This window comes from Watersipora subatra, chromosome 6 (genome assembly GCF_963576615.1).
Source record: "Watersipora subatra chromosome 6, tzWatSuba1.1, whole genome shotgun sequence".
Taxonomy (NCBI): Eukaryota; Metazoa; Bryozoa; class Gymnolaemata; order Cheilostomatida; family Watersiporidae; genus Watersipora; species Watersipora subatra.
The window spans coordinates 17,813,727-17,833,571 of NC_088713.1; the positions used below are offsets into that span (position 1 = coordinate 17,813,727).

General features: G+C 35.0%; 2 protein-coding genes across 3 annotated transcripts in view; one reads left to right on the forward strand and one right to left on the reverse strand.

The window, feature by feature from the left end:
* LOC137398970 (neutral protease-like) overlaps positions 1 to 6,242 on the forward strand; it is a 48,877-nt gene extending 42,635 nt beyond the window's left edge. For both annotated transcript variants that reach the window (XM_068085132.1, XM_068085135.1), the window contains 4 exons: positions 1,120 to 1,250; positions 2,206 to 2,358; positions 3,960 to 4,075; positions 5,336 to 6,242. In XM_068085132.1, the coding sequence (XP_067941233.1) occupies positions 1,120 to 1,250; positions 2,206 to 2,358; positions 3,960 to 4,075; positions 5,336 to 5,509 (574 nt within the window). In that variant the 3' untranslated portion in view covers positions 5,510 to 6,242. The remainder of the gene's footprint in view (positions 1 to 1,119; positions 1,251 to 2,205; positions 2,359 to 3,959; positions 4,076 to 5,335) is intronic.
* Positions 6,243 to 6,984: 742 nt separating this feature from the next.
* LOC137398967 (splicing factor ESS-2 homolog) overlaps positions 6,985 to 19,845 on the reverse strand; it is a 39,536-nt gene continuing 26,675 nt past the window's right edge. Inside the window, exons 8-11 of the mRNA XM_068085130.1 lie at positions 16,238 to 16,440; positions 15,130 to 15,245; positions 11,619 to 11,707; positions 6,985 to 8,137 (exon numbers count right to left, since the gene is read on the reverse strand). Coding sequence (XP_067941231.1) covers positions 7,917 to 8,137; positions 11,619 to 11,707; positions 15,130 to 15,245; positions 16,238 to 16,440 — 629 coding nt within the window. The 3' untranslated portion in view covers positions 6,985 to 7,916. The remainder of the gene's footprint in view (positions 8,138 to 11,618; positions 11,708 to 15,129; positions 15,246 to 16,237; positions 16,441 to 19,845) is intronic.

The following is a 19,845-nucleotide window of genomic DNA, read 5'->3' on the forward strand; positions in this document are numbered from 1 at the left end:
ACATACATGTATTTTATTTACACATTTTGATGGTTTTGAGAACTAAGTTAATATTTTTTTAATTTATTGGAAGTAAATGTGGGCAAAACAACAAAAAATGTTATGCCACACCAAGCTGCAATGATGGCACACTAGCCTCTCCTTTGCCAAAAGCCTTCACCACTACAGCTTGACACACTCATAGCACAATAGTTACGAGGACCTCAAACAAATACGGCAGTTCCTTTGTCAACACCTGTGTGCAAATAGCTGCTCAGCGGCTTCCACCGCTATATGATGATCATGCCTATCCAGACCAACGCATGCTACAGGTTTCCTGTCAGCAAAAGAGGATGGCAGCGCAACTCAATAGCATACTTCACACATTCTGGTTTACTTCAATAGGTTTCCCTAAAAAACCGCCTTATTATAGCAGTTCTGTTGATTGGTCGGTCTGTTACCTATGCAAACTAGCTTTCGTACTACTAGCCAATTGCAGGAAAGCCTCAAATATTCACAGAATATCTCACAATAAACACTACCATGTTTGGCATATTATTTTGTCATATTACAGTGTTGTTTTGCATTTACAAAAAGTAAATAGAAACACATCATATAAAAAAGAAACAAATTATATAAAAAATAAACACATTAAATATGCATTTGATTAAACATAGTTTACTTTGAAGTGCTTATTATTACTATTATTATTATTGTTAAAAGCTTCATGATTAATCTCTGACTTTCTATTTTGAGTATTTCAATTAATAATCAAAATAAAAAGTTTATATTTGTACAAGAAGCCTTTAAAAATAAAAAATAAAAAGTTCTATGCTTTTAAAGAAAAGATGTAATGAAGCCATTGTTTAGATGTGTCTTAAATCACAATATATAATGATTTATTTTAAGCTATTCATCGCTGTTATTTGAATTCACATAAATGAATAAAAGTCACATATTCATTGAAAACAATAATATGTAAACTTTGTTCACACTTTTTGTAATTAAGATTATTATATTATTAATTATATTATTTGTAATTAAGAGCATAATTCAAATAATATAAAATTTAAAGTGATGATAAGTTTTTCTAGAACTTCTACAGAAAAGTAAGAAACTTTATAAATGCATCTCTTGTAGGTTCTACTACCCGATGACAGGCCCAGACATCGTGATGCATGAGATTGCACATGCCTTCACAGAACACAACTCAGGATTGCATTATGTTGGACAGTCAGGGGCAATTGATGAAGCCTACTCAGATATGGCAGGTAATAGAAATACATGTATCTTCAAGCTGATCTGGCACTCTAATCATTATATATTGTTGTACTGCATAGTATTAAAATATATTTCATGATGTTATATGTAATATACTATATTTACTACTATATGTAATACTATATCGTATTGCATATTATGTTATCTCACCTGGTGCTATAATATATTTTATTATTTGTATTAGTTTTAGTTTGTTTCATTATCATCTAAGTTATACTACACAATGTCATATATTATATCAAATCGCATCATTCTATTTTACATTATTGTATGTATTGCATTCTAGACTGCTAAACTAATTATATTAAATTATACAAAACAACCATTACAAGCTTTACCCTTGTTTGTCTTCAATTATGCAGCATATCATAAAAAAAACAGCTTATTTAATACAAATGGTGGCAAAATCAGCCTATTTTTGGTCAGTAGATAAGCTGGCCTACTAAGTTTTATAATAGGCTGTTAGGCCTATTTCACCCCTGTATTATTACCCACAGAGGTTGGCACCCCTACCACTTATTCTAGCAGTTAGTGTACCCTGTAATATTAACCAGAGGATTTTTTTTTCTGTCACTATTTAGTTTAACAAATTTTATTTAGCACATACCGCCAGCTTATTATTATTATCTAATTTGATTATTTTTGAAATTATATAGTTTGAAAAGTTGCATGTATTTTAGGCATGCGTTATAGTTATGTCATCGACTGAGAGAACCTAACTTTTATAAGCAATGCACTCATAAAATTAAAATGTCGATGCAATTGCCTATTTGTTGATAACAAAATTTTTTTAGAAACAGTTTCTTTGGAAAACAGAAATTAAACAGATCATCACCTTTTTGTAAAGGGCGGTAAAATTATGACATCTTTTATTTTTCTAAAACTTCACTGAATTTTTTATCCAATTAGCTTTGGAGGTGTTTTTATTTAGATTTGTGTTTTCAGCTTGTGCTTTCCTCAACTACTTCTTTGATGACGACACTCCAGATGTCTACAGAATTGGAAAAAGAGTGAGCAAAGTCGGTGCTGCCATGAGAGACATGTGCAACCCTAGAAGCAGCAGTCTTATCTTCTACGATGCCACAAAGCCAATTATCAGTAAGAATTTATATATTCAATTAGTTACACTAATTAAAATTTTTATTTAAATGACTAGAATGTTTTTCAAGAGCAGCATTCAATGCACTGGCTTTTGGAAAAGCCATCGTCTGTTTTTTGATAGTCCATTTTCAAACTTCAAAGTATTTTGGTTTTACTCTCATAAGTTTCAAAGTATTTTTAAAATAAGTAATAATTCTATCAGTTTAATATGTTTTACTCAAATCAGTTTTTTGTTCAACTCAGTCTGATACTTTAATGTATAGGAAAAAACTGCTATAACAAAAACTCTGATACCGGCAACATTAATCTGGCTCTGCCAAAGGGAGAGCTGTACAGAACATTTGACAGCTTTAAAAGGCCAGATAATGTGCTTTGTAGTCAGCCTGTGCATTTCTAATGCAAAACTTAAAGCTTCTCCAGACACACTTAGCTTAGGTTAGCATGACATTAAACTGTTTATTTAGTTCAGGCCTACTTGTGTTTAATTACAGTAATTTTGAAGTGCACAACATTAACACAATCTGAAAGTTGCCTACATGTGAATGAGTCCATTTCGGCAAGCTCATTTTTAATAATAGCAAGGATAACAAATGGCAGCCTAAAACTAATTTTGTGTGTGGGTGTGCCGGTTTACGGGTGTGTGCGTGGGTGCGTGTGTGTGTGGGTGGGTGCGTGTGTGTGTGGGTGTGTGGGTGTGTGTGGGCGTGTATGGGTGTGTATGTGGGTGTGGGTGTGCAAGCGCTTTACTTAAGTTTAGGCATCTGTATGATTTTCAATTTTTTTCTTCGGTGTAGATCTTGCTGTTTCAAAAAAACAAAAAAGTTGAAAACATCTATCTAAATTGACATTGAAGGTGGATTCTCTTCAAAACTTAATTAAAATTAACATAATCATGAACCCTAAAACAAGCAAATTGATAACAAAAAAAATAACAGTTATGGATGCAAACCAATAATATCATAGTTACTCTACAGCCATTAAACTGAAAAGTACAGTTTTTTCCTAGTTGAAAGGCCAAAATGGTGCAGTTCGGGACCATTTTGGAATGGATAAAGCATTATACATGTATTTTGTAGATCGTGTAGCATGAACTCTCTACAACATAAATATTTTTAATCATATTGTTTACATTGTAAGAGCGTCTACTGTATAGTATAGCAAGATATAATGAAATAATATTATAATACTATATTGTACCATAACATATTATATTGCAACATATAACATAGTATACTATAATATATTATAACAGAACTATGAAAATATTTGCTAATTATATCTAGTGAATGCTAGCTTCGTTAAACTTTCTATTAGATTCATTTTGCTCAGGTTTCAAAAGAGCTGTTTTCTATGGATGTAATAATTGAAAAGGCACAAACTGTATTGCATTAAAAATTGTTGCTTTAAAAGCATTACAATTAAATTACAATAATATGGAAAAAGATTATTGGACTTTCATACTCTTATTGTAGAAAACTAAGAGCATTTAACAAAGCTTTTTTGTGACCTAACTCGAACTACATGTAAAATAGTTAAATCTTGGTAGAGTAGGAGTCATCTTTCAAATATGAGTAGATGACTCTCAAGTTTTGTTACAGCTAGCGCTTCAGACTGGACTTCAAGCACAAGAATACATAATGCCAGCTCTCTTTACAATAAGGCCTTCTGCCAGCTGAGTAAAACTCGAGGATGGAACATATTCTTAGCCTTCAAGGTAGGGCAGACACCTTGTGACACTGGTCAACTTCTGGTTACACCTGTTGACACTTGTAAATTGCTTTGTACACCAATAAAGATGTAGTTGATATTGTGTACACATTTTACATGTCTCAGATGCAAAATACTCAAATTAACTAAAAACATTTTTCATATTTCTAGCTAAATCTGCAACATGACTTGAGGCTGGTTCACACTATACTGCCGTTTGTCGATGTTAATCTAACAGTACTTCGGCAATCAACCGTGATAACAATGTTCACACTATCACAAACCTATCTGCGTTTACATCAGCAAATATTCCATGACATATCGTTCTCATACATAATGCTGTCGCAGAAAAAATGAAATACGAATCCCGCAGTAACTGTCATAAAAGAAAATATAGACTAAGCAATTCATGACAGCCAATCACCATCACTGAAGTGGTGCACATTGCTAGGGCTGTCAAGGGTGCTCAACAAACTATTGGAAAAGTTTGACAGCAGCAAGATTTCTTGACATATCCGCATTGCCTCAACGATGCCATTGGTTAACGGTGCATATAATCAATGAGTAATGAATGGACAACTCGGGCATGCAACAATACAGTCTGAAACAGCCTTTGAAGCTGATGTACATATGCTATTGCCATTGTCGTGCAGATTGTTGTTAAATGTAGAGCTCGCTTGAAAAATCGTGCGTGTAATCCTAAACTGAACTTGTGATTTGTTTATTTAGGAGTTGTCTACTACTGGCTGGTTTTGTCTATAAGGGAAATAAAAAACTTCACTTTCTGTTCCTTCATAAATTTCTTAGGGCTTATTTATTTATCTATTCTCTGCAAAAACAGAGTGACTCTAGATGGCTGCTATTGCTATGTCAATAGTATTAGTATTCTTCGTTTTTTTCGTGACGTCATTCTATTGTTGTTTGCCATTTTTATGAACAACTTTTATCGTTAAAAACATAAAACTTTTGCAATTAATTATTGCAAAAAATGCTTTTTTGTTTGCAATTTTTTTATTTTAGTATCAAAATTTTAGCATTTAGAAAAATTCTATTAATCAAGAGAATGATGATCGTTTTCTACAAAGATGGCGGCTTTTTTGTGGACGAGCGCATGTGCAAACAGGATGATGGCGTAAAAAAAAATGATGGATAAACAGTTTTAATTCAGTGGAATGAAACCCAGCTCCTGACTGTTATAGAAAGAATACTCCTGACATCTCTGTGGTTTTAATATGAGTTATTCTACCTTTTTGCTAAATTTTTACAGGTGTTTACTGCCGCCAACCTCGTCTACTGGGGACCTGATGAGACGTTTAACACTGGGTCTTGCGGGGTAAGGAAGGCAGCTGCGAATCTTATGGGGACAGAACAAGCAAAGAATGACGTCGATAGGGCATTTGCTAGTGTAAACATAGCCTGTCCTCCAGGCTGGACTTTCTGACATCACTTGCTAGATATTGCGCAACAGATAATCATCATGACACAAGGCCAGTTCCAGATCATTTTGGACAGCCGGCACATGAATATTCTCTTATTGATTTGTTTGGCTTACGACTTATAATGACATAGTGTCTGTTGACTACGGCAGAAACTTCAACTATAAAAGTTGTATAATTAGTAGATAATGGTAAAATAAATAGCTAATGAAATGAGCAACAGAATTTCTTATGATATGTTTTTCATGGCCAGATATTTGCTAAAGTAGGACACATCCTCGGTATATAAACATAAAAGATTACTACTAAATTTAAAGGTTCCAATCCGACTCTAAACTTACCAAATACTTACGTATTTTACTAAGGCTGTTCGTATCACATACTAGTTTAAATGATTTTGAATACCTTAACTTCCTTGCTAATAATTTTATGTTCCACTATGTCTGTGCCATCTTTAAACCAGAATTTCGGACCAAAGGCTATTTGAAGCCTAAAGAATAAATAGCTTTAAGAAGACTGGTGGTGGGTAAACTATGGGCATTATTTTGTTCATTACGCATTGATAAGCTTGGCTGATGCCAGGCTGTTAAATAAAGATATGCACTATAACATATGCAGCATGTGACAAACAGAAGCAGGTTAATAGTGGTATTACGGCATTCTTTTGCTGACTGACTTTACCAGGCTGGCTATTGGCTGATTTCTGTGCAATAGATAAATAAATGTTACCAAATTGGACCAAGATTTTCTTCTTTAGGTTGTGGCTTAAGAAGAAAAGTAGAAAATGCAGTAAAATGCAAAGTACCCCAGATGAAGAACCTGGGTCCAAACAAACAAAATTTTTTACCACGCTGAAAGCTTTTTACCGTATTTGTTCTTAGTGAGAAAAATTACGGGTTTGACTCACATCAGATTTCTTTGCGTTTTACTAATTTCAATGATGGTGTATTACTATATGTGAGTGGATGCAATTAAATGCCATCAATGGTGGAGATAAATTGAAACACCTACTACACTGACACTCTAGCGCACTGTGAGAGATCGTCGTGTGTAATAACTATGTGCGCAGTTATCCTTAAATGTGGAAGGGCAGTCGAGTGGAGCAGTTGGTAGTGAGTTTGGTGAAGAATCAGAATATCTGTGTTTGGTTCTAATGCACCACAATGACCTTTCCTGACACACTTAGCATGGCTTTGGACGGACAGACAAACACATCTCTTATTATAATAGAAATTGTAGAAAATGAACATTTGAACGACGATTTGATGCCTGTAGGTTTGATACAAGTAAAGGCTGACTCACACTATACCACTATATGTGGCATTGTCCTCTTGACAATTATCCGTCAACTAGCTGCACCATAACCGATGGCAACAGAAAGGCAATGCAGATATATCGAACAAGTGCATTAAACTTGGCCTCGCACAAGTGTGACTCCATCGGTTGCTAAGGTAGTTTCCATGTCACAAAGAAGGCTTAGTAATCAGTACTTGAGTGTATTGCTTCCAAACAGTCACATTGGATCAAAGCAGAATAAAAACAATACGACCATTTCCATAATGGCATTGCAGCGCTATATGGGAGTGTGCGGCTACGCTATTTTTGTATAGAAACTTGATATGAATCAGGTAATATAAGGAAATCAGGTAATATATGAAGAAATTACAGAAACAATGAAGAATGCTAAGCTAGGGAATGTATTGCTGTACCTAGAGTGACTTATAATTCAGCCTCATGTTTTCACAGACTGCTTTTAAAAAAGTCTTTAGAATTTGCTCATGAAATATGAAAGTAATTTGCCAAAGTGCATCACCAAACCAACAACAGTTATTTTTCAAGCCGAAACCAAGGTCATGTAGCCATGGTTGGTTACTTGCACAGCAGTAAAGGGATGCAGTGGGTTCCTTTACAGAATCCAAAAATCTAAACATTTGGTTTTCATTGTTCAACAGTATAAAAACAAAATTCATCTGTTTCAATGGCTTCTTTTATCATTGATAAAAAAGCATTCAGCATTTAACAGTTGCCAGGTAACGTGATATGTTTGAGTCAAACAGATGTGACAAGAGCCATGTTCGGAGAAGGCATTTGGTGGATTGAACGCTGTGGTCTCTGGCCATTTTAAACACCTGTAGGTCAGAGCTATATTTCGACAAATGGCCACTGGGTGCAGCAAAAAACATCTCACATTAAACTTGCTCTCTCTGTCAAATCAACAATAACAATTAGTAGATAACCCAAAAAATGAATCAACTAAAAAATTTAAGTGGTCAGTTTTTTTGCTTTCCAAAAATATAATACAGAGTTCACTCACATTCCTTACATAGCAACACATATGGTATGCTGGTCAGATGACTTACCCAACCATAAAGTCTATATACAAACAAATATTATAATACTTTTAAAAGAAAGCTAGAAAAAGTCTTCAGCCCGAGGTTTCCTCTTAGCAGGTAAATTCAATAAATTATCAGTCAAGTCTAGGTTGGAACTGCTGGACCGTTTATCACTAGCAATGCTAGTCTTCGGAGTACGAGCGGTCTTGGGAGTGCCCGACTTGAACATTAAAGGAGTTTTCACCCCTGTTAGCGGCCTGTGCAGCGGAGACGGAGTATAACTTTCTCTTAACGCTTTATCTACAAAACAGATGAGACATTACGCATAGAAAGCAGCGATAAACTGCAAATACAGAGATGTATCACGCATCAGCAGAAAACGTAAACGAAATGCTATGGCAGCTGATAAGACAATATTTTTATAGTAAAAAAGGTGATTTGAAACTTTGCTACAATAATGATTTTTTCAAGAGCCGATTCTACGAAAAGTCCTTTTAAGAATGAAAGGAGAAATTTTTCTTGTTGCATGTGATATCAGTCTTGCACTTGATAATCTGTGGTAGGCTTACCATTACAATTTAATCTTGTATGAAGAATTATTACTGAAATTTTAAATGTAAATAAACTCAGATGAAACATATGATATGTTATTAGTTCCTTCAATCGACTTTGGTTTTAGTGCAACTGTTAAAGGTTGACTTGCAACCAAACTCACATTACAGTTGTTTATTATCAAAAGGTTCACCGTGTCTTACTCTGTTGTGTTGTAGGTGCCAAATATGTGGGAATGTGATTTCAAGCTCTTAAAAGCTCAAAAACGAACAGCGAATCCAAACTACGGCGGTCTCGTGTGGCTGCGATTAACTGTTCGTTTTTGAGCTTTTAAGAGCTCGTAATCACATTCCCACATATTTGGCACCTACAACACAGCAGAGTAAAACACGGTGAATCTTTTGATACCAAATAACTGTAATGTGAATTTTGTTGCAAGTCAACTTTTAAAATTAATGAAATAGTTAAATATATATCTGTATATATAAATCTCAGGGTTTGTCATCATCTGTCGCCGTCTGGTATTTGTCTAGCTATAGCGGTTAAAATCTAACGATTCAAAATTTGTATCAAAGAAGATTTGATTTCCGAATCTCCTATTCACAGGGTGACAAGCTAACCCATAAAGCTACACAGGATAAGGGAGGGTGGGGCATGTTGCAACAAAAAATGCATTTTTTGCTATAAAGTTTTCCTAAAATATTGGAATATAATGTAGATAATCACAAAGGCTACAGAAATATGCTTTACAAAGGGATGCCAAATACCTATTCTGCTGGCAGTAGACTTTGGAAAATATCACAAAAGTACTCATTGCATAATTAGTGTGTCAACATGCCCCTATTGGGAGTACACTGAAACACCCTATGAAGCACATTGAAACATCTTCGATTTTCATAGTAAATTTTATCTTTAAAACAGTGTTTTTTTGGATTTATTTTCAGCCAAACAATTCAAACTTCCACTAATTATTTGAGCAAGAAAAACTTGAAAAGAGATTGCTATGAACTTCAGAACACTGTGTACAACAACCACAACAAACAAACTTCCACAGTACAACAAAATATATATATGTTGATCTAAAGATCAAACTTTTTCTTTCTATATGTTAGCATTTGCAGTCGTGATATCAATATTGTCCAGAAATTTAGGGATTCATCGTGAGGATTAACTTTTATCATCAAAGTTTGTTTCAAACTGCAGCTTCGACGCTACTTGAGCTGTTCCTCTCTATAAGAAGAGAGGGGCAAATTGAGATATGTTGCAACTTGCCTCATACCCATTGTGTTTCAACGCGCCCAAAATGACTCTGAGTAACGAAAATGTTCATCCCAACTCAGGATGATGTAACATCATGAAGGTTGTGGGTGCATTGTGCAAAGATCATGTCTATAGCTGCCTTCACTGACTTTTGTTAACATGGGATTATGTACAAAGAAGATAAGCAATTCTCTAAATTTAGATATAAAAATAAAACAGCAAAAGATTACCAATAAACTTTACAAAATCATGGCTCACCTAAAATGCTGTTCTTTTGATTTCATGCAATCAAGTTATCTAATAAGATGACCTAGAAAACTTTTTAATTAGTGAGGTAATAATTTAAAATGTGAACAAGCAAAAAATTTGAGGAGTGTTTCAAAGTGCCCACAGTGCAATGTGTCCCACTCTCCCCTACAATATATTATTTGGGCAATATGATCCACTATCTGGGTTAAAATACACATAGTGACTCTGCGTTATGTGCAACATCACTTAAGCTTGCTTTCACGGCTCTTATTAGTAAGTTTAGCAATATGGATACTAGCTTACTCAAACTAGCCAATGGCAACAACATTACCTGCCACTGTTTATAAGCTGATTTTAATACCCATGCTACGCCGGACATTCAGCTAGTAGGCCTATATACATAGATAACTAGCTGAATGCCCGGCGTTGCACGAGTAATAAAATAATTATTCGATGAATTTGATTAATTGACCTGGTAATCTAGTAGTTTAAATTTTTACTAAATCAATTATAGTGTTTGAAGTTAAGCATCGTCATATTACACGGAATGATCAACAGTGCTAGTTAATAACCCCAAGCGCTTCAAGTGTGAGTATTTGAACATATGTAATCACAAGCACTCATCGTTCGGGTATATTAGTACGGTGGATTAGATCGCAGGACTGCAGACTGGAAGGTTACCAAAATCAAATCCTCTGCAATATGGATTTTTCATTCCTAGATTTTAATCGTGGGTGTTGTGCGTCCAGCTATGACGATCCTAGAGATAATCGTCACAGATATAGAGTTAAAGGTTGACTTGCAACAAAATTCACATTACAGTTATTTGATATCAAAAGATTCACCATGTCTTACTCTGTTGTGTTGTAGGTGCCAAATATGTGGAAATGTGATTACAAGCTCTTAAAAGCTCAAAAACGAACAGTTAATCGCTGCCATCCTGAAACCACTGTAGTTTGGATTCTCTTTCCAAAACGGCTCAAATGTGACGTAGTTGTACAAGAATGCTTCTGTTTACACTTTCACGCAACTTCATTCGTCGAAATATTTTCACAAAATATTTCATGCATTCAATAAAACCATGTCTATTGTTCTTACGCCTCTGTTTTATCGTCATTGTAATGCTGTCACTTTTAGCACTGATATCTTATAACTTACCGTAAAAAATCGTTAAACTTTTTAACCTTAGCTCGAAGGAGTACATATCATTGTCTGATAATCATGACGAGCATGTTGATCACCTGTGATAAACGAAAAATGCTGCAAAATTTGCGAAGTATTGGGTCACATGATCAGAGAACGACTTGACGATTGAATAATGCCGAAACAAAACTGTAAAGTAGCGAGCATCTTTATTTGATACGGGGTCTTCGGTAAAACCCGAAGTGTTTGTCATAAACTAGTACTACGATAAGTTTTATGTTGAGCTTTGTATTGACCTTTCAATTCACGTGAGAACATACGTGACAAGACGATAACCAAATTTCGTGGTTACGTCATCGAAATAAAGAGATTCCAATCTACGGCCGCTTTTTGTTTTTGAGCTTTTAAGAGCTTGTAATCACATTTCCACATATTAAGCGCTTACAACACAACAGAGTAAGACATGGTGAATATTTTGATAACAAATAACTGTAATGTGAATATTGTTGCAAGTCAACCTTTAACATTTACATATTCCATAAATTTAAATACAAAAATGATAAAAAAACAGTATTACCTGTATTGATATGAACTCCCTTTGTTTGAGCAAGTCTACGAGCAGCTGGAGACAGTGTGGCTAGTCGTTCTGTACGGGAGAGGCCAGGACTAAAATATAAGGATTTACTAAACAGAGAGAAAACAACTTCTAGAAAGCTATAGAAGGAAAACATAGATGATGCAATGGGATTAAAAAACCAAGAGAAGAAAATGGTTTAGCTTTTGTTGCAAAGGTTTGCAAGACGTACGTGGAGTTATGGATATAACCACCAGCCATATGTAAACTCCACCATATAAATATTTGGTACACAAACGTTCCTGAATCAGAACAATCTAACGCTTGAATGAGAAATTTCAAGAATCTCTTGCTTCGGAATTTATACATCTATTAGGAATTTGAACAATCATGCGTGTGTCTGCTCGGCAGCATCAGCTTGAATGCAGATTGACTTATGTATTGTGCATTATGCACAAAACTATATTACACTATTATATTAAACTACATTTTTAAGACAAATTTTTATTCTCATTAATTAATATTAATAGACTAATTAACATTAATATATTAATTAATATATTAATTATTATTAATAATAATTAATATTGATATTAATATATTAATGAATATTAATATAGTAATTATTATATTAAGTATTATTAATAATTATTAGTATTAAATGTTATAATATCAAAATTAATATTAATTAATATTGATATTAACATATTAGTAAAAATTAATATTAATTATTATTAATTAATATTAACATATCAATTAATATTAATGACTATTAACATATTAAATAATATTAATATTAATTCTGGTTCCAAGAAAGTCAGGAGTAATGAACAGGAGAAAAGGAACACCATCAAGAACGGAAAAATAGCAAAGTTTAAAAATGTTATGCATCTCCTAACTTTATCTTTAAAATTTATTGTTAAAGGTTATGTTATGTTTGAAAAAAATTTTATTTATTCAAAAAATGAGCATATTATGTCTAAAGGCCCATCATTCGATATCCTTTTATTCTTATAGAGAAAATTGGTTTGGTACTCAAACGATTCAGTTCTTGAACCAACACCTAGAACAAATTGTACCTGAGAATCGAAGTACCACTGTACTCTCCCTATCTGCTGCTCTCTAAATCTTTTGCAGCAAAATGAATATGACATTATTTGATCATTAAGGGCTGCTCATAAGGTAAAACAAAAGGCAAAACAAAGATAGGATGAGAACACAACTCTTTAACTCAGAGTAGTTCATCAACTAGAGAGCCAAAACGATTCAGATAAGTTATTGGAAAATTCTCCCAATACTAAGAAGTCAGAAATCGATGGCCACCATAACAAATATGACAAAGTCGCTGAGCAAGTAGTATTCCAACAAAACATGAAAAAAATGGTACAAGGACTTCATTTGGACTGTTAAGTGTTTGATTATATCCTTGGCATTGGTTATACATCTACCGTCATCTGTAATCGAGGCGTCTTTTGCATCTCAATAGTCATATATTACTAACAAGGATGTCTTCATAGCATAAAAAAAGATTCAAATGTCATGCTTAAACCATGTGACAAGTGAAAAATGGAACGCTTTCCTCAAACTGCCTTTGCAAGCAATCATGAGCGCATCAGTACGCCGTGGTTTGGGAGTAGTGGTGTTTGCTGCGTAGAATTCGTCGGGTATTTTACTGTACCATATAATATAATACTTTAGTGAGTATTGCCTTTTCAACATGAATGTAGGTGTAGTAGTTAGAATACTATATTACTGTAGTGTAGAATTATCTCATAGTGCAAAGTGCTACAGACAAGTAGTATATCAGAATCCATGAGTATTATAATGATGTTGGAGGTATGTTTAACAATTTCTAGTCTTAGAAAGGGACCCTGCAGAATAATACATATATTAAAACTGCATAATGCTAACCACTTGGATAAAAAATATTTACTTTTCCGATCGTTATTTATTATTATCTTTCAACCCCCTAGTTGAAAGATGAGCCCCGTGATGCTCATCCTTCAACTCTTCCCCTAAAATGAAATTTTTATTAGAGGGGGTGTTCAAATACAGGGGGCGATGTATCTTTCAACTAGCATTTAGTCATGATTTTGGGAAGATAAAGTTGAGCCTTTTACGGATGAAGTGATGCTAGTGTTGCCTAAATTTTCTACTCTCCTTTGAGAGAGTGCAAATACAGTCCGCCTCAGCATTTTCGCTAAACAATTTTTCACGTACGTTGATGGTACCAGACCGAGTTGAACAAAGACCTACTCTGATTATAATATATTACCAAGATACCGTTATTAATTATTTCAATGGTGTCGTTTCCAAAGTTTTAACGAAAACTTCCTAAAGCTTTAGAGATAAAAGAATGAAAATCATGTTTTTTAAGTTTTAAAAATATTATGTCCATTCTTATGGCGTGTTCTAACTTTAAATTGTTAAAAGCGTTTTCAACAATTAAAGTTAGAATACGACATAACAATGGCTGCTATTACATCAAATAATATTTCTGAAGAGTATTCTCATCATGCATCAAGACGCTTTCAAGTCTTGAGATCAGACTGCAAACCAAATTACAAACAAATCTGGAAACAATGGATAGCATTTAGACCTTAGTGACAACAAACCACAGTGTAGCTCTGATGGTCGTGACGATTGATCTTCTTAAGTACTCAGGTACATTACCACTAAAACCATGGCAACCACGACAGCGAAACAAAAAAATTAATTGTTACCGATGTACCTGAGTCTTATTAGTACGATTTTGTAGACGCATTTCTACTGATCACTTACTATTATGGGTGCATAAAGACCAAATAATGTTATAGTGGCAGACAAATAGAGGTGACCGTTCAATTAAAGGGTGGCGCTCTAGTTTTTAAGCCTTCTTCTATAGTGGCGTTCTATTAAAGGTGGTGTTCAAATAAAGGTGACGTTCAAATACAGGTTTTACGGTATATTAAAACTGATGCGAATAATCTATATTGTAAAGGGAGATAGACCCTAAAAAGATTGACAGATCATTGTTTTGCCTAAATAGTGATTATATATCATTTCATTTCTTGCATTCCCCTATATGTTAATACAAACACATTAAAATATATTCAAACTTTATATTTTTTATTATTCAATAGAAAATCAGGGTATGAATAACACAAATAGAATCTTTGAGTTGTCTATCACTAACGAGTTGTCTTCCATATCTGGAGTTTCCCTACACTGAAGTGTTGCACACCTTTGAGTGTTATTGCTTCAAAAATAATGCCCCTTTTACAACAATACTAAACAACTGTCTTCAGTTAGAAAGCAGTTTTTTTATACAATACTCAAAGCACCAGAGTTGTCCTTAGTAAGAGTTGTCCTACCTGAACAGGATACACAACTAAAGAGCTGAGATTCACAAAGAAGTTGTCTGACACTAAAGTTGTTTCACCCTGAAGGTTGCCAAATACTGAAAAGTTGTTTTAAGCTAGGAAGTTGTCTTCTCCCCCGGATTCATTTTCCATCAAGTAGAAGAATTACTAACCTTGTAAGTCGACTTTTCATTCTCTCGACAGCCTGAGATTTTTTATCTCGATGTTGCTTAGCGACCTTTTCTGCCAACTCCCTTCCAATCCTGTCCCTTTTCGGCTCTTCCCTTAGCTAACATAAACAAAAAACTTTCTTTTACCAGTAATAGAATAAATGCATAAAAACCCACGTTGAAGTAAAACATAATTTCATGTGAAAATGGTTCAAAAGATGAAAATAACACCAAGAATGATATTATTTCACACTAGCTAGAAAAAGACATCAAAAATTTCCAACACAAGATAAGCTTAGATTAAAAATGAAAACCTGTAAAGAATGCTGGAGTGCAGACAGCCAAATGGGACGCGGTCTACTCTGAACACATTTTATTTGTCATAACTTCTTTACCATGCATCATGATGAATAGACACATTTTTCTTTGCTTTCGCTACCAAATTAATTTTTCTACGGGGACATAATTATACATTCGGTAAAGCCTAATATATGATAATGGCGTGTATAAATAATCCTAACTTTTGAACCGAATAGTCTATGAAAATTGTTTTGATACTAAATTAATCAACATAAAATTTTACATCAGCTGATACCATAACAAAGGTGTTGCAGAATGAGCTCGGACATTTTTTAGGCCACTTTCGATATGACCGTGAGCATGTTCGAGAAGGACGATTTATCAATAATATGGCATTATTATTATTGCTACCAAAATAATCCTTCTCAGTAGAAAATCCATTGTTCTACAATTGGTGAAATCTTCATAGCTGCAATGCGTCTGACATGACTGGTCACTGGTAAAAAGTTGGATAAAAAACAAAGTTGCGCAAAGCAAAACTACGCTCATGATGGGTTGTAAACATGTTTTCTATTGGATCAACATATTCAGATCACTGTTTCCTTTTGTTCAAGTACAGATAAGCTAATTGACTGCTCACTAATCAGAAAAAAGTTGTACAAAGCCTACTAAAGCCGCACCGTGCGGCTCTCAGCTATACCCAAACGCTTTGCCAAACCGTATTATACAGCTCGTGGTAGCGAAAGGGTTAAACAGAGTAACAGACAAGTTTCTAACGATATGAATTTGAGAGGAAGAATGATAAATGTACCTTAAACACTGGCGCAGGAGTCAATGGTTTGATTGGTTGATCACTTGCGTCCAATAGAAAAGGAGTGCCTTCTATCTCTCCCCATGTCATTATTGGTGACTCGCCATGCGCCCCTGGCTCAGGGGCAGGAGTCGCCACAAAATTATACCCGCCGACATTGGGAGTGCGAGGTCCAATTTCTTTTCCATCAACATCCACCCGTCCTACACGAGGTTCGCAGATTGCATGATCAGTTGACAGGCTTGTTGACAGACAATGTTGAGTGTAAAGGAAAACAAGAGGAAGTGAGGTGAAAAAGGTTAAAAAGTGGGAGAAAATTTAGATGGAAGATGGAAAAGAAAAGGTAGATGGAAGAGAAAAGGTAGATGGAAAAGAAAAGGTAGATGGAAGAGAAAAGGTAGTTGGAAAAGAAAAGGTAGATGGAAGAGAAAAGGTAGATGGAAGAGAAAAGGTAGATGGAAGAGAAAAGGTAGATGGAAAAGAAAAGGTAGATGGCAGAGAAAAGGTAGATGGAAGAGAAAAGGTAGATGGGAGAGAAAAGGTAGATGGAAGAGACAAGGTAGATGGAAGAGAAAAGGTAGACGGAAGAGCAAAGGTAGATGGAAAAGAAAAGGTAGATGGAAGAGAAAAGGTAGATGGGAGAGAAAAGGTAGATGGAAGAGAAAAGGTAGATGGAAGAGAAAAGGTAGACGGAAGAGCAAAGGTAGATGGAAAAGAAAAGGTAGATGGAAGAGAAAAGGTAGATGGAAGAGAAAAGGTAGATGGAAAAGAAAAGGTAGATAGAAGATGAAAGGTAGATGGAAAAGAAAAGGTAGATGGAAGAGAAAAGGTAGATGGAAGAGAAAAGGTAGATGGAAGAGAAAAGGTAGATGGAAGAGAAAAGGTAGATGGAAGAAAAAAGGTAGATGGAAGAGAAAAAGTAGATGGAAGAGAAAAGGTAGATGGAAAAGAAAAGGTAGATGGAAGAGAAAAGATAGATGGAGCAAAATGCAAACGGAACAAAAAAAACAAATAGAGAGAAGCAACAAAACGGCAGACAGAAGGGAACATGTAGACAATTGAAAAGGCCTATTGAGGTAAAAGGGCAAAGAAGATTCTAGAGGGGAAAAGGAAATTCGTGAATAGTAAAAAGCTACATCACAATAGGATTTTGGTCACAAACTATTATAAACACAACTTGTTTGTCTTTTGAACATTTTCTGGTAATAAAATAATGTGATTGACAGCCCAAAACAATATCTCATCCGTATCCGCTTTAAACTGATAATTATATTTATAAAGCCGTGGTAGTCTTGCAATCTTGCTTAAAACCCTCGAAATGAAAAAATAATATACGATATAATTATAGTGCTTCAAAAAAAGATTGCTTCGTCTGAGTTTTGAACTCTTGACATTCAGTTTTGTAGACCAACACATTCCCGCGCTAATCAACCACCTCTCAGTATTGCGGAGTAACCTTTACTAAGTGCTGCATATAAAATTGTTATGGATAGGACTCAGATTCACAACATACCCCACACAATGTCAACATTCTTTCCTAAGATTTGTGTCACTCATGCTCATGTGCAGGTGAATGAGCCACCAATTGCGCTAATCTATCCACCAGCAAGGTCTGGAGAATAATCGTTACTAAAATGAAAGAGGTGCTCCGCGACGTTAAAGATTCTCAAGCAAGAGAAGAGTTATAATAACAGACTTCCAAATCTCGAAGTGTTATCGTCAACTTATTTAACAAGGAGAACCGCGCGGGCTTAATCGACAATTTAAGAGCTTTCATTTTTCATGTAAATTTGCCAGGATCTATCGAATTGGAAACTTAAGAATGCCCCTTCCCATGCATTACAGACAATTGCCCTCAGTGAACATAATCATGGGTTGTTGTTGTGAAAGGAGTGCAGCAATTTGCGTTAGATATAGAATACATCTTGAGAAATGCCAAGCATACTGCTAGTATTTTATAACCTTTAGTTACTGTATGCATAGATTAAAATATTAAAAATAAAATAGTAAAAGCTATTACCTCACAACCTGAGCATTCTGTTTGATTAGTTAAACGAATATAACTCGTCATCCCTTCTATTCTCTTACAATTCTCAATAAGCATGCTTATCTTTGTTTCGATACACTGACATATGTTTACAGGAAACAAAAGTTGCTTTTAACATGTACTGAGTACAACAAAATTGTTCTAGCATGTGCAGTGTGCAGTAAAATATTGATAAGATGGTTGCTCTAAAAATAGTGGAGCCATTTGCATTGAATATTTAAACCTGTGCTGTGATGTATTTGTTTGACATTTGAAGAAAGCCTGGGCCACACCAGTCTTAATGCTAGCTTATAACATAAGACCCATTTGGTGGTGTACATTTAAATCTTAAGCTGCGCTCAAGCCGCCACCGATTTCAGGGCTTCAGGGCGATTCTCCCACTGATTGAGAATCACAGTGCGAATGGAACAAACGAGCCCGAGACCAATTTTGCCCAGAGAGAAACTTTATCGGGCAGTGTCCGATCGATGGCTCATTCCAAGCCAATTTTCCATTGGAGTAACCAATGAAATAACTTTCACAGCGAGTCAATAATTGCCATTTAAAGGGAACGCCATATTTGTCTCCAGATTCGTGCAGGTGTTTGTCATAGCTTCTTTCGAGAGTGATAATTCTGTTGGTAGCATCCCTGAAAGGTGCTATCTACAGAATTATTACTCAGCTTCAATTACTATAACAATGGCAAGATAATTGAAGCGCCTGCTTCAACTACATGTATTATGCTGTCGCTATAATAGTTGAAGCATATTATGTTTGCCACAAATCGGCCTCCCTTTAGTTATGCATTTTTAGTGATAAACTGGGCAGTGCAAATTAATTAGTAAACTCGTTAAAACGTCCACAAGGAACGTAGTAGGAAATAGTAGACAGAATGCAATGCATGACTCACTAAGCTGTATCAGCTAAAGTTATCTGACCCTGCAAATGATAACTGGCAAAATTGTCCACGCTCAGTCCAAACTCGGCGATAGGTCACAAGAAATCATTCAGAGATCGTTCACACAAATTTGGTTTGCGAAGCGGCTGGTGTGAACACAGCTTTTCACATTTAAGAAGTACCTTTAAATTGCTTTACGTAGATGTTTTCCCATAGCTAAATACTGTCTTGCTATCATAGTTACCTTTCCAGGTTCTTCAAAAACTGGCAACTGTCGGATGGGCATGCCATAGAGTGACACAAATTTTAATAAAGAGTGGGGAAGTCTAAAGTAGTAGAGATGAACTATTTGGTTAATACTATAATTGTTCATTTGTCCATAAATGCTATATTAGTTAGTCAATTTACCGAGTAGCACTAGGAGATGCAATAAGTCTAAAATGCCCATGGCGTGTGATGGATTACTACTCAGATCGATCAATCTATCAATCGACGTCAAATGACATTCACCACAGGACCTTTGCACGAGACTATTTAGTCTTACCCTCACCTACTATGAGCAAACTTACAACTGTAGGGTATTGTAACTCTTTTTTATTATTCAGGCTGGTTAACATTTGTTTCTTACACAAGCAAAAAGATGTGACTACAGCTGGGAAAGCATTTCCATTTGCATCATACTTC